At 49.8% G+C, this 15,015-nt stretch overlaps 1 protein-coding gene across 1 annotated transcript in view; it reads left to right on the top strand.

The window, feature by feature from the left end:
- The first annotated feature begins 483 nt into the window (after nt 1–483).
- chd9 (chromodomain helicase DNA binding protein 9) overlaps nt 484–15,015 on the top strand; it is a 53,607-nt gene continuing 39,075 nt past the window's right edge. The window contains 2 exon segments of the mRNA XM_084682363.1: nt 484–658; nt 3,636–5,305. Of these exon segments, the coding sequence (XP_084538489.1) occupies nt 3,755–5,305 (1,551 nt within the window). The 5' untranslated portion in view covers nt 484–658; nt 3,636–3,754.

Raw genomic sequence — 15,015 nt, forward strand, 5'->3', positions numbered from 1 at the left:
AGGACCAAACCGATTATTTGACGAGTAAGGCGTCATTTTAAGCTAATATTTTCGTCTGTACTTCAACACAAGTTCCATTACGTAAAGTATTTGAATGGCTCCATGTATTTTGTGCCAGATGTTCTTCGTAGAAACGACCACGGTTCCACGTCAATACTAGTCTGAATGGAATGTGATGATAGGCCACCAGAGAGCGCCACATACTTGACAGCTGAAAGTAGTTCTCCCACTATCTCCCTCTCCTGTCAACACAGTATCCTGAGACTCAAAGACTACAGTCATAGAAGTAAAACCTCCGCGGATTGGCTTTAGCCCTTGCGCAGCCATCTTGTGTGTCCTGACGTTAAGACTACAGTTCTTTGCTATCTATAGACGTAAATGTTTCATGGGTAATGTTTTGAGGAAATATCAGTAAAATACATTTTATCTACAAGGAACCGGCTGGGAAATTGTCTCGAGACAATGAAACTTGGGCAAATTCTCAGCTGTCCAATCAGAAAGCAAGTAACTGATATGCAAATTGAGTCTTATCGTCGTCACGTCAGCATCGGTAGAGCCGCTGTGGTCGCCAGCAGCGGTGCAACTACATACAACTTCGCCGATATAAATCTCTCTTTATTATCTAAACTTTTCCGTCATTACATATTGGTCTAATATGGTAAGTACTTATCATTCTTTAAACAACTGATTCAACATTTTGCTTCCGAGGAGTAAGCCTAGCTGTCATTTTATGGATATAGAGACACTGAGCTCGGTCTGGCAGCCCAGCTGGTCACTACTGTGGCTGTGTGGGATTCCCAGTCGGACTCGGGCAAGTAGGCTACAAGCTAAGCGCTTTTACTCGAAAGAACACTAAAACACATGGCTTGGTTGGGTGTGTACCATTTTTAATGTATGCACTTAATGTATCTTTCACGTTGAGGTTTAATAAAGTTGAAATTATTGTAATAAGTACAAGGGTTTCGCTTTGTCGTTGTGGTGGTCGCGAATTGACAGCGACATGCTGTTTAGATGTTGCTGTGTGAGCGTGGCAAGCATCGTTATCTTTTCTTAACGCTTATTGTGCTTGTAAATTTGATTACGTGACACGTCGATAAAACGAAACTTCGTCTATAAACAGTGTCTTTTGTGATGGTTAATTTCTCGTCAATGGCTACCCAAGCCCATCCACCTCTGCCCTCCATATTCAACCAAGGCGTCACGACACCATTCAAGGGGCTTGGAAAGTAGTGATGTGGGAACACGTGTGCGATTCATGTCTTAAGCGGAACAATCTAGTAAAAAATCTTTTCCATGTTTTGCCAGTTTCAAGACGGACAAAGTTAAGGTTGACCGTTTCGTCTTCATCTTGCCACCTCTTAAAACGACTTGCTTGGGTAACACCAGTGGCGCTGGATTATCGCCTTCGGAGGTCAGGAGGAGCAGCAAGGCCGCACATTGCAACGAGATAGATGTCCAGGACAAGATAAACGCTAGCGAGGATGCTGCTGAACTCATAAGACTTATCTTGTCCAACGTCCCAGTTAGTTACTCTTGATGCATGGACAAGTAATGTACAGAATTCTATCAGCGTGTTTCACCCGTTTAGTTTCACTTGTCGTCTTGCTATTGATCGAAACACAACTTAATCTAGTTCGTCAGCGTCAATTTGCAAGCAAGAAAGTAGCGCGTGGATATAGCAATTTATATGCAAAATTATTATGATTCCTCAAGGATGCATTTACTTTATCATTAACGTGTTGAGATCAGGACAGCTAAACACAATTTAGAAAGTTAGCGTGTGTTGGGTTTTATAAATTGTATTTAATTTGTGTCTGTCCCCTTACGATTGCTCTTATCTCAGATTTGTGTTCATGGGTAATAGATCAGTCATCTGGACAACGCCTTTATATTTGTGTACATACTGTGGTGTTGAAGAAGCAAGGGTATAACGCTAGAGATCCATTTGTGGCCGTGCAAAGTCTTAGCTCATGATAAACAAAGAAGCTCGCTTGAGTAAGCAGGAAACCACAGAAACGAGGCTAATGCACGAGAGTTAGGATGGGACCTGTTGCATGTACTCAAAACTGTACGTTTTCGAGGTTTTCCTGGAGTAGCCTGACTTTTATAGTCTAATTATTTCGGTTAATTAAAAAACTGTCTGAAAATAGAATCCTTATTCATGGTTAAGTCAATTGTGGTGTGTTTTGCACTAGTCAAAATCATAGCTTTCATCCCAATCCATGATGAGGTAGGCTAAAGTTTGAGGGACATTATGAGGGACATAATGGCTGTATCATGCTGTAAACTAGGGAGTTTGTTTTCATTTGGCATTGCCATTCAATTCAATGGTCCAAGGCAAAACTGGGGAACATGCATGTGTTACTGTGCCAAAAAACACTTATCTGTCTTCAGCAAGAGGTTAGGTCAGTGTCACAAGAGATACTCCTGTCTGCAAATAATCATCCAATAGCAGAACTAGGAATTAGCTAAATAGCAAAGACATTTGCACTTCTATCCCCCTCAAGATCCATCTTCCTTTTTTAGAAATGTCCTTACACTCCTTTTAACTTGAGGTCACCAAGTCAAATGGGGACAACCTATGCACCCTCTCTCGTCAGTCAGAATACAAAATATGACAAACCAGCAATTATTCTTAGTTGTGAGTACAGTGCTGATAACTTGTACCCTATCGACTGACCATTTTGCAAATGTTGTGTAATCTCAGTCTGGGCGTTCTTGTTGGGTGCAGACCAAATGCCTGTGGACATAATTGGATAGATACAACCAATCAGAGCAACAAAACAGCATGTTGGTTGTTTACAAAAATGCCTCAAAAATTGCTTATATGTACAGTTATTGTATTAAACCCACCCCATATCAGATATACGGTTGTGATTGGCCCAGCACTTTCCTTGCCGGAAGAAAATCTGTTGGAATGGGAGGGTGTCCAGATATGCCAGAGCATATAAAGCATGAGCTCACAGATTCGTCTGGTTCCCCAGGCTAGGCCACCTGTAGCATGAGTTCTCGTCTCTGATATGTCGAGTGTGTGTGTGTGTGTGTGTTTGTAGTGAGTCAGCAGTGCTCAGCATGTCGTGACTGACCGGGGTGTTCTGTCATCTACTGGTTTGTGGTTTAAGGCTGCTTGGCTCGGTGCCTGTTAAAATGGCATCAGCTGTCTGCACCTCCCACACAGGATGCAAGAGCAGGCAGCTTCACACGACTGGGAGGATCAGTGGGCTCCAACAGAGGGAGGAGGCACCTGGCTGGTGGCTGGCAGTTGGCTTTGTTCAGCTGCTGCTTCACCACCACACATGTAGACGAGCTACCTGCTGCCAGAAATAATTGATGGTGCCAATTATCCCATTTCAGACTGACCTAACTGGCCATTACCAGGCTTTTCTGGAAGGCTCTGGTGCATCTAGACATTGGTTTGTTGTAGGTTGGGGTTATCAATTGCACAGTCATTCATCGGTACCTTTTTAGAATACTAATGAAAAAAGTTCCTGAACTCTATATACACATGTGAGCACAATAAAGAAACTCCATTTGAATTAATGACCCAGAAATATCCACAACTATGAAGCAGCTCAGTGTTTTCACTCTTCTCAAATCTAATTGAATGTTCCCCTTTCCCCCCCCCAAAAAAACAGGACCCTGTGTGATGGACTACCTGTAGCTCAGCAGCCTGTGTCGCTCCTCAGCACTAGCTAGGACCAAGCAGCAGTCTGAAGCAGGGGAGACAGGCACGTGTTCCACGACAGATCCCATCATGGACTTCTTTGATGACCCCAGCTTGTTTGTGGGAGGGCTGGAGGGGTTGGCTGAGGAGGGCTTCCCCCCAGGACCCTCGTTGGTGGATGAGCTGAACCTCAGCGCTGGCTTCGAACCCCTGCAGGTGGAGACTCTGGTCCCCGGGAAGCACCCCGGTATGCTCCCACCAACCCCTTCCACAGCCAACCCCCAGGCCATGCCCTATGGGCAGCAGATAGCTCACTATACTGCTATTAAGGCACAGAATCCTATGGCAATGCCTTTTCCTGGATCAGAGGGCCCAGTCGGAGGTGGTGGCATGATAGCCCAACAACATACTCAATACCATAGTGCCCCCATGAGCCAAGCTCCCCAGTCCAATGGGCTGTTCTCCAACAGCAGCCCCATGTGGGGCAACCAGGACCAGAATGGGAATCTTTACCACTCACATGCCCAGCAACAGCAGCAATTGCATCATCATCATCATCATCATCATCAACAACAGCAGCAGCAACTGCAAAACCAGCAGCATCACCTAAGACAGACACAGCAACACCACCCATGTCAACAAGTACCACCGCCACATCACCAACAAATGCAACAACGGCATCCACTACTCCTAAGCCAGCACCAGCAGCATTCTCTACCACAACACCACAACTTCCCCTTTCACCAGGGAAGCCTCACCCAAAGCCAGCAGTCAGTTCACCACAACCAGTTAACTATTGGGGGAGCTCATTTCCACCCCAGGCCTGTGACTAACACTGGATCTTTGCCCAAATCCTATGTGGAAACCCCCAATGCCTCTCTGGCTGGGGCTCCTCTACAGCAGCAGGGTGGATATCAAATGGCCCAGGGGGCTCAGGCCTTCCCTGGGTCAGGACAGGAGGACGCCAGCCTGTCCTTCTCCATGCAGTCCTCGTCCATGGGTCACACCCTGCCATCCTGCTCGGTCAGCTCAGCCACTGCCTACCCTTCGTCTCAGTACTCCTCTTTCCCAGGACAAGCCAACATGCCCAACCTGAGCCAGACCTTGTCTTCAGCCCCGGTGTCCATGACCACTGCCACCACAGCCCCTCACCCTTCCTCAGTGCCTGAGCTTTCCGCTGCTGGGTGTGAGTTTTCCACAGCTCCCGGTATGGGCCAGCCTCAGGTCTCTGTCAACCAGGCTGATGGGTGTCCCTTCCGGGGCATGCGCTGCACCAGACAGACCCATAGAAACTATGACTCCTCTGAGATGTTCGGGCAAGCTATGAGCTGCTACCCCAGCATAGCCAGCCAGCTGCCCCTGGAACAGGCCCAGAGCTGTGGCTCCGCTGGGGCTCCAGCTACCACCAGTAACGGCTATCAGTCCCTGGAGGACAACCTTCTTCCCGTGGAGGCCCGAGGAGGGGGCTTTGAGGGCCTGGAGGCCCCCGATCTGCTGGCTGACGAGCTTCTGCCCCAGCTGGAAGCGGCCCTCAGCCAGCAGGATGGCTCCAACTGCTCCTGGACCAACGGGAGCCCGGGCGGGGACGGCGACATGGAGGACAGGAACTCCCCAGCTATGGACCCCTATGAAGAAGAGCAGGTAAGCCAATCACGGCACACATTTGAATGAGATGTACTATTAAATTATTCTGGCCTCCCACAAGTGAACTGGGGCGTAAGTCAGGCTAGTTCAGTTGTTGAAGAGTGCCTCTTCAGGTCTGTCACCCTGGTAGAGAGATGTAAACACATTCCAATATAGGAATGATGAATGGGGAAATCATTTCTTTCTGCTAGCAGTATTTAAGATAAGAATATATAGTATTCACACGTAATCTTTGTATTTAACTATGGTACATGTTAGTCCTTTTCATTAGGATCAAATCAATCCCTTCAATTTCAATACCAATTCCATTTGACTCCCTTTTCAAACCAACATTTGCATAGGAAAGAGGAATTAGCATCTGAAATGGAATTAGCAGTTGAAATGCAATTGGCAGATTAAGAGAAATTAGTGTTTTCTGTACTGTATAGCCCAGGGCAGCAAGCCTTTGGCAGACTTGGAGTGGTAGAGAGGAGAGCGAGGTTGAGAGCTTTGACATGCTGTCCTGCATATCGTCTGGCGCCACCAGCCACCCATGTAATGTTTAACCAGCCCTGAAAGAGCACAAGCAGGTCTGTTGGAAACCAGCAATCAGAGGTGGAGAGTGGACAGGAGTGAAGTGGGGGTGTGGGGGAGGAGCCTCCTGTAAATGCTAATGATCCATCCAGCCTAGCCTCCCAGTTCTCAGACAGCAGGTAGGGCCTGATTAAGAGTGGCAGCAGTGTCTCCAGGACTTACTGTAAGCATACTTAGGGCTATATCAAGATGTGGGTCAGGCCAGCCTAGAGGCACTTGCGCACTGCATGGCTGGAGAGTGGGGGTGGTTGCTGCTGTTGTGGTTGCTATCGCAGATTTGTGTGTGCGTGCGTGTGAGTACCAGTCAGTGAAAGGGAGGGTAGAAGGATAGAGGCGGGGAGAGAGTGGGGGGGAGAGAGGGGCTGGGAGAGGGGGAAAGAGAGAGGGGGGGGGGGAGAGGGGGAGAGAGAGGGGGAGAGGGGGAGAGAGAGAGAGAGGGGGGGAGAGAGAGGGAGAGAGAGGGGGAGAGAGAGATAGGGATGAAGAACTGGAGAGCGAGTGCATTAGTTGGCTCTGACAGGCTGGAGGCGGTTTGAGGAGCTGAGCTGACCAGTAACGTAGCAGCGTCTGCAGACCTCCCTGGCCCCCCCAATGACGTATACCAGAGCCTCAGAAGCCAGAACCACCATCCAGCCTGTCAGTCTTCCTGCTCCAGGGCCCACTGCTCACACAGGAGAGTCCGTACTGGTCAACACACGCATGCGCGCGTGCACACACACACACACACACACACACACTGCTAGCAACAACTAACAAGGCCCACCGAGATCAGTATTGAGTACCCCCTACCAGCTCAGTGTTGTGCTCTAATGACACACAGGCTGGAACATCCTGTCTCTACAGCACACCACCGTTTAGGCTTTTTGGGTTGTTGTCGCTTTTATTTGTTTGCCAAGCCACACCCACTACAGAATGATGCAACCGGAAGGATCCCACTTGCCTATCCCCAGATGTTTGTAATTGAAACGGAGGAACGCTGAACACGAACGGTCGAACAAACGCCCCCCCCCCCCCCACCACCACCACCACCCCTTGTCTGTGTCAACATCCTGCCTCTTGTTGATGCTCATGGGCAGACCACACTATTCATGTGCACTGGTGTGTGAAGAGCTGACAGTCGGTGTGCTTGCTGAGCAGACAGGGCCACATCATTGGACACTGCCCACTCACACTCCCCTGCAGTGCATGGGGCTAATTAGGACTTCCGACTGTTAACGACGGGTGGATTGCCAGACTCGAGCCGATTCTCAAAGCCTCACGATCAATATTGTTTTGCTGTGGTCCTCATATCCAGGCACAAGAAGATTGCAATTTGCGGTAGATCTACAGCGTTGCTAGGTGCTTACAGCAAAGTTTAGTCCCACAGTTTGACATACCCATTTATCTTTTCAGTCATACTCAGTACTTTTATACTGAAATCTCCATTTCAACGAGCCTATATTGAAATGCCTTTTTCTACCAACCATGTCATATATTACAATGTTGTTCTTACTCCTTGCACACTGTCACAAAGATGGAGTGAGCGATGTGTGTTGTGGAGCATTAGAGATGGCCCTTCCTGTCCAAGCCCCGTCCCACAATGCTTTGCTGTGACACGGGCTGCTACCGTTCACACTTGCAGATGCAGGCTGACTTCTCTCAACAGAGACGCTTTGTTCAGTGAAGCCAAGCGATTCTTAACACTTGGGGACAGTATAACTGAAAACACAGTTTCGTTAAAATAATTTTACTTCCCACCAAATAATCTAGCATTTTAAATAAATGTTAACCCCATATTATATATGATGCCCAGCCTACTTTTAATCCATTTCCGAGATGCATCGGAAATAGTAGGCCTTTTTGTCGACTAACACTTTGCATGAGGAACAGTCTGTTTGACCAGGCCTACAATAAACGACATGAATTAATACGAAAGAACCATCATAATAGAATGGGCTCCTAACACCATGTGCTGCCACAGACTGTCTAGACTCGCACCAGGATTGGAGGAACACGTGATCGTGTGATGCAGCCGAAGCCCAGACGCTGATGGCTGAATAAGCTGATGTGCTGTGTACTGCAGGTGCCTCCTGCCTTCTGCCTGTACTGCTGGCTTAGTGTAGAACTCCCCCATCCTCTTCTCCCCTTCCCTTTCCACCACTCCGCTGGTGGGGCGAGGGGTGCATGTTTGTGAAGCCCGGGGTGTCTGGGGGCCCCCACTGAATTGCTGTCTTTGTTGCTTCCTGACCTTCCCCAGCAAGGTTTATATAACTCTCAGCCAGGCCGTGCCGCAGCCAGCCCTGAAACCTGACACCATGTCACTCTGCTGTGGGGGAGGGCCCCCCCCCTCCCCACCGCTGGGAAACCTGCCCTCTGTGTGGCCGCAAGATGATAGGCTGTCTCTCACACTCATACACCCTCCCTTTCGCTCTCGCTCTCTCTCTCTCGCTCTCTCTCTCTCTTGCTTTCTCTCGCTCTCTCTCGTTCTCTCTCTCTCTCGCTCTCTCTCGCTCTCTCTCTCTCGCTCTCGCTCGCTCTCTCTCGCTCTCGCTCTCGCTCTCTCTCGCTCTCGCTCTCTCTCTCGCTCTCTTGTGTGCTCCCAGCCTGTATCCGGCCTCATCTGCCTGTCAGTGTTGGAGGCTTGCCAGAAGGGGGCGGAGACAGTGCGGGTCAGAGGTGAAGAGGAAGCTTTTTAAAGCAGTCTTGGTGGCTGGCGGAAGGGGAGGGCTGCAGAAAGGAGAGGGGGGGGCGGGGGGGGGGGGGGGGGGGGTTGTAAGAGAGGGAGGGGTGAGTTGTACTTGGATTTAGACTGTGAGGAGCATGTGGGAACCCTTCCAGCCCAAACTGCACAGTAGGTATGAACAAAAAGCATTCTTTTTCTTCTGCTTTTCCCCCCCCTTCTTTATCTTTCTCCTTTGCTCTGTCTTTGTCTTGTCCGTTCACAAGGGATCACGTTGCTGTGACTTCTTTGGCCGAAGGTTGGTGTGTGTGTGTGTGTGTGGGGGGGAGTGCTTCTGGGAGTGTGTGTCCGTCCGCAGGCCTGTCGAGCGGTCAACGCAGGGTTTTGTGTGACTGGAATGCGAGGCTTTACGCTGGTGACTCGGCGTTACCTCCTAGAGCCCCTGTCAAGTTAACCTCTTGCGGACAAGAGCAAACTCAGCCACTGGCCGGCTGAAGATCGTGTCTCTGGGGACAATGAAGTGACGGGTTGGGAGGGACTATTTAATATAGGGCTGTCAATGAGAGGTACCGTGCCTGCTCAGAATAATCCTGGGATGTAAAAGAGGAGGAGGAAAAAAACGTAAAATTGAGCTTGCTTCATTTGTTTATACTTGGTTATTGTGCTTCAGTTTTCAAATTAGTTGGTGTTCAGTGTTTGCTTTGTCCGTAAAATGGCAGTTAGGCGATCGCATGAGTTACTGATTTGTATAAGTCGCTATGTGGCCGAGGAAACAGGTTTCTCTGGTAATTCAGTAGTAGTTGGGGAGAGTTACCAACTTTACTGGTTTCCATAGCAGCCAGTCAGGCGAGAGTTTGTGGAGAGTTTGTTTACAAAGATATAACTTCATGTCACAATATTCAAGTTCTGTGGAAAAAAAGGACAAACCTCGATAAAGAAATCAGGAATAAAGTTCAGTTGGAAACTTTGCAGTACCTGTTATACCAAAGTTACCATAATTGTAAAATGTTCTTCCAACAAATCAACTGAAGTTAATGTTTTAACATCTTAGAGGACTTGCAGTACAGAAGGAAACATGGCAATTGCTTTCCCAGAAATGATTTCCTAATTTCAGTCAGCTGATGGTTGACATTACTCTACACTGCTCGGCATTAGAAGATTGTAACAGCTAGTTGCGGGTTATAATGAGTGCACCAGGGCTACCTCATGCAATATTTCCTTTATTTTGGCCATCACCTTGACTCTCTTGGATGAGAGACTGCATGTGTCTTTCATGCTGTCATCGTGTACCCTGTGGTGACTTGCTCCCATGCATAGCCAGTGGAGGAACGGTGGGGGTGGTGGGGCTTAGCGATGGAGAGCGGAGAGACATCAAAGTTCTATGCAAACTGTCGTGACAACCAATCAGGGGAATGAATATTGGCTTCCCAATTTCTGCAACAATGTTCTTGTGCTCCCACTCCCAGCAAGCAAACACTCACCGCTAAGCATTACATTATTATGACATAGGCCTAATCATGATATGTTATTAATTGTTATAATTATGTGAATAATATATCTATTAGTCCGTCACATTGCATTTTGTCAGGATTGCCCATGCCTAGCCTCATTGTAGGCTAATTATTTGAACAAATTCCTAAACGTCTTGTTGCCATTTCCACTACATCACAAATAACAGTGGCCCATGCAAACATGGTCGCTCCAAACATCCTACCCCGTCTTCCTCCTTCAACACACAGCTTCTCATCATGCGTGACGAGAATGTCGCCTGCTAAACGGAAACACATTCACATGCGTTTTTTTAAATTTTTATCGAGCCATTGTCTCCTGTCAGCCCGTGCTCGCCTCGTGCTGAGGGAAACAGACGGCCGCCTCTTGTTCCTGGGACGAGTGCATGTTCCCATTCCGGTGCAGGTCTCTCCCTCTCTCTCCGCGCCGCTGCTGGACGTGGGCGTCCTCTTGTGACCCTGTCATTTCCCTGTCACCACCCACCTCGGCTCCCAACGCTCCCACAGATCCTGTCTCGGAGCTGCCTACGTGGCTGTGCCGCTGACGCGTGACACAGCCGGCGTGACACAGCCGGCGTGACACAGCCGGCGTGACACAGCCATCACCCAAGCAGGCCAGCTACCGGCTTATTGCATATCTCAACAACGGTTGGCCAACGAAAGTCATGGAATGGCATGTATTTTTAATTGTAATTTTTTTTGACCTTGACACCGGACTCAAAGTTGTCCAGACTTCATAGTATGGGAAGACTTCCTAAATGTTCTCAGGGTCCTCAAATAGAATGGACCATGATCTACCATGCAAGTACAACCACAGTAACTCTTGTTACTTGTCACTAATTGTTTGCCGGTGTGCCGTCACAATATAATTTATGTTCCAACATTCCGTCCATCCATCGTCGCTGTGGGATGCTGTAAATCGATTGTCAAATCAATTGTAAGCTATCAAATGCTCGTACAGTCTCTAACCAAGATGTGTCTGCATCCACAATGGTCTCTTCCCCACAGCTATGAAGCACGGCTCCTTGTGGGTGTTTGCGTCACGTTGTCTGGTGAGCCAGGCTAAGTAGTAGTGATGGAGGCCAATTTCTGACTGTCCTCAGCCTCCCTTCCTGCTCCTGTTTACAATGAGCATGCCTACTGTTTGTTTGTGTGTGTGTGTGTGTGTGTGGTGGCTCAGGCCCCTCCCCCCCTCTGTGCCCTCCAGAGCCTTCTCACAGGCACCTGTCTCCTGTTCTGGAGGAAGTGGAAATTAGAGCAGAAAAAACCCTGACTTCAACGCCCACCCCCCCCCAGGCTATCCAGCCCGCTCTGCACTTTCCCTCATTGTTGCTTTTCTCTTTCTCTTGTCTTCTCCCCCTCTCTCACACACACCCCTGTGTGGGGTGGGTCTGTGTGCCTGTACATGCTCTCTTTTTGTTGTTGTTGTTGTTGCAATGCTTCAATAATGAAGGAGCTGTAAAGGTCTGGCAGAAAAGCCCCCTGCCGCCCCCTCCCTGGTGGCTTAAGCTGCAGCCCCACAGGAACCCCCCCCCCCCCCCCCCCCCCACCCAGGGTCTGACTGCGCGTAGAAAATGGCGTCATCCTTGTGGCTCACCCATACAGTTCATCCTCTGTGCGGCAGTTCGGCTCGACAACGCCGCCTTGTCTCGGTCGTGACATGCTATCTCTGTCCCTATTTCAGCACAATCTGTCACAACACGAGAGAGGCCCGCCGCTGGAAGCCAGACTCGAATGAACCTGTCGGTCTGGCTGAGCAATGATGTGGCTGTGCTCCACTCTTACAGTCAGCCTGTGACTGTGGAGGAGGAGTCCTCCTTATAGATGGATGGGCTCCCCTCTTCTGTTTCTCTTACACACACACACCCACACACGCACACACTCTCCCACACACCCTGCTGCCTTGGCAAGCTCTTGAAATGCTCTCTTAAATCTACTTGAGTGACTGCCCTTTCTCTGAACACTGTCTTAAAATGGGACGGCCCAAAGGAAGGGTACTGCTGGACCCACCTCCCCTTTGCTCATTGGCCATTGATTCAGATTGACACGGAGCCAGGCCTATACCCTGCTCAGGACAACATTCCTTAGTAGCCTAACCTCTGAAGCTAGGCCAGGCCTATATACTGCAGTGCCTAATGGGATAATGAGTATCCTCAGCTAGCCAGACCTGCTACTTTAGACCACACAGCCCACAGTGACATGCGCTCCCAGGCAGCACAGAGCATGGCCTTGCACATTAGGCCACAGAGTGTTACTCAGGGTTTCTCATTTACGTACCAGCCTCCTGTTTATATGCCCTCTGACCTCCTGGTGGGTTTTTTTACGTAGCGGGGCTGAATCGCTTTAAACCCGACGACTGAAAATCCTCTCCAATGACCACAGACTGACCTCTTCCCTCTCCGCCACCCCCCTGCTGTCCAATGGGTTCTCTGAGATGACTCGACGCAAAGCACCCTCCTTTCCCTCTCGGTCCTAACCATAACCCCTCTTCTGTGCCCCCACTGAAATGAAAATGAAAATGGCCCACGATGTTTCTCTTCATTAAATGGAGTCAATTAGCAGAATGATTAGCTGTTATTAAACATGCGTCACAGGAAAGATAGTTTGAGGTGTGTTGGGGGGCCCCCTGCAGTGAAGACACATTTTCTGTCGCAGCCACAGCTATCCTTCTAGCGCCAACATGCTAATGGTTGCATTGGAGAGGAATTAACCTGCCAAGCTGTGTGCTCTGGCCCGGGCCGGAGAGCTTTCTAGCTGATTACTATAAATATCTCTGGACAGAGATGCGCGCACACATGCACATGCAGTGCTAGCACCCTCCTGTGTACGTGTGTAGATGGTTGTAAACCCCCCCCCCCCTCTCCTCCACCGCATGGTTGTCTGCAGCACGTGACAACATCTTGTCAGAGTTTGATCTTTTCCTTTGTTTAGCGACACAGCCCGGAACCTCCCCCGGAACCTGTGTCATCTCCATCCGCCCTTCCCCTAGCTCACCTCCCAGTGACACGGCCCAGCCTACAATGAGACATGCTGGCTAGACCTGTCCTCCGTGTCCCGCAGAGACAGCGGTGGCGTGCCGCCGCGGGGTCAGAGCGGGGCTGGGGTCAGCGTCGTAGTACTGGGTCTCTCACCAGAGCGAGTCACACCTCTGGTTACCCTCCCCCCTCCCCCCCCTCGTGTGAAGCATCATTACTGCCTGATGCTCTTTTTAATGGGTTCAGGAAGCATTGCTGTGCATCATGTCCCCTTTCATTTATCAGTCTCCCCCCTCCCCCCACCCACCCCCCTCCCCCCTTACTGCCGGGGGCCTAATTAGCGGGGCCTAATCTTTTTTTCCCCCCGGCTTGACAGCATAATCTATATTCCATTATCCAGGCCATAGGTTTGGGCTCTGGTTATGGTTGGGAGGGTGAGTGGTACACTGTTTTCGCACACAGAGCCCAATTGCACCATTCTTGGCAGCGGCACGCTTTCCAAAATGATTTTTAAGGAAGAAAAGGTGTGAATGGGTTTAGTCCATCGCCACATCTGAACTGCCTGAGAAAAGAAAGTCCCCACGTGCGTGAGGGTGTTGCTGTTTGAGAGTACGACTACATCACTGACTTTGTGCTTTGTCGTCATTGACTGTTTATTTGGGGGGGCGTCTTGCGTTGCCCGCTGGCTCTAATGTTTGCTCACAAGGTACACCGTGTTCACATCCTCGCTCCCTGACTCGTGCTTCAAACCGAAAAGCTGGAATTGCGACGCTTTTTGCTCGGTGTGAATGCTGGAGCAAGATGCTAGTTGGCTACAGACCTTGATGAACCGGTGCTTTTTAAAAAGCGCCCTCCAGCTGGGCGCCTGCCTGTGTGGCGTCTGCCTGTGTGCTCTACATCTCCCTAATGGTGCGCTAGTGGCGAGTCTCTCAGACTCGAGGTGGCAGATATGAGAGTGGCACACTAATACAGTGATGTGATGAGGTAATAATGGAGTCCTCAGAGACTGCCACCTGTGCCTCGGTCTCTGTGCGCCTCTGTCTCTCGTCCATTCTCCCTCTCTTTCATTCTCTCTCACGCGCTCCCCTTCTCACTCACGCATTTGCTCGCTGGTCCCCCCCCCCCTTAGAGGGGGAGACCACTCCCCCTCGCACAGATCTGCTCGGCCCAATTTGCATTTTAACTGTTGGGTTGCCAAGGAGTCACGGCTCGCTGGGCTATGTGACCACTCAAGCGTGTGTGTGCGTGTGCGTGCGCTGACTGTTCCCCTGTTGTCTCGCTGGCTTTCACGCACACACACACACACCTCCTTCTCACGGAAACAATACCGTGCGAGAGGCACACGCATCTAAAGAGCCTTTCTGTGTCTGGTTCTATGTGGGTGGGATTGAAGCTCCTCTGTACCTGTCCCCCTTGTCTGGCTCTGTGTCACTCCCTTTCTGTCACTGAATAGGCTGTGTCCCATTATGGAGAGGCCGCAGCCCGTTTTGAAAGGATGAAAGGATGACGGTCGCATCGTGGGCCGTCGCGGCCAGGTCGCGCTGTCCTAGTTTCGGTATTTGTACATCCAGCCTCCCTAAAACATGTCGATGGAACTGAGAATCGCTGTGATTGGACGATTCCCTGCAACAATGAGTTTTTTTTTTTTTTTTGCGACGCCGGTGCTGGCGTCGTAGCACGTGGTGCTTCGCGTAAGGAGCTGTGTGAAGCCTGCTGTATTAGCATGTGTCGTGTTCATACTACAGGGAGCCAGCCGGTGCATGCTGGGTTGCTTAGTTCCCTGCCCTTGCTCTCTCTCAACCCCCCTCCACTCCCCCTTCTCCTCCCCTCCCCTAAACACACACACACTCTCACACACACACACACGGTCCAAACTCCAAGGCCTAGTCTGTCAGCTGTTGACAAAATTGTTTGAAAGTTGCAGATGGGGGTGGTTGTAGAATTGTTCTACATAGCAGAAGCAGGGCTTTGCATTTGATCTAGTTTGTTGCT

This window comes from Hypomesus nipponensis, chromosome 19, assembly GCF_054491055.1.
Source record: "Hypomesus nipponensis isolate SF chromosome 19, ASM5449105v1, whole genome shotgun sequence".
In the NCBI taxonomy this organism is placed as follows: domain Eukaryota; kingdom Metazoa; phylum Chordata; class Actinopteri; order Osmeriformes; family Osmeridae; genus Hypomesus; species Hypomesus nipponensis.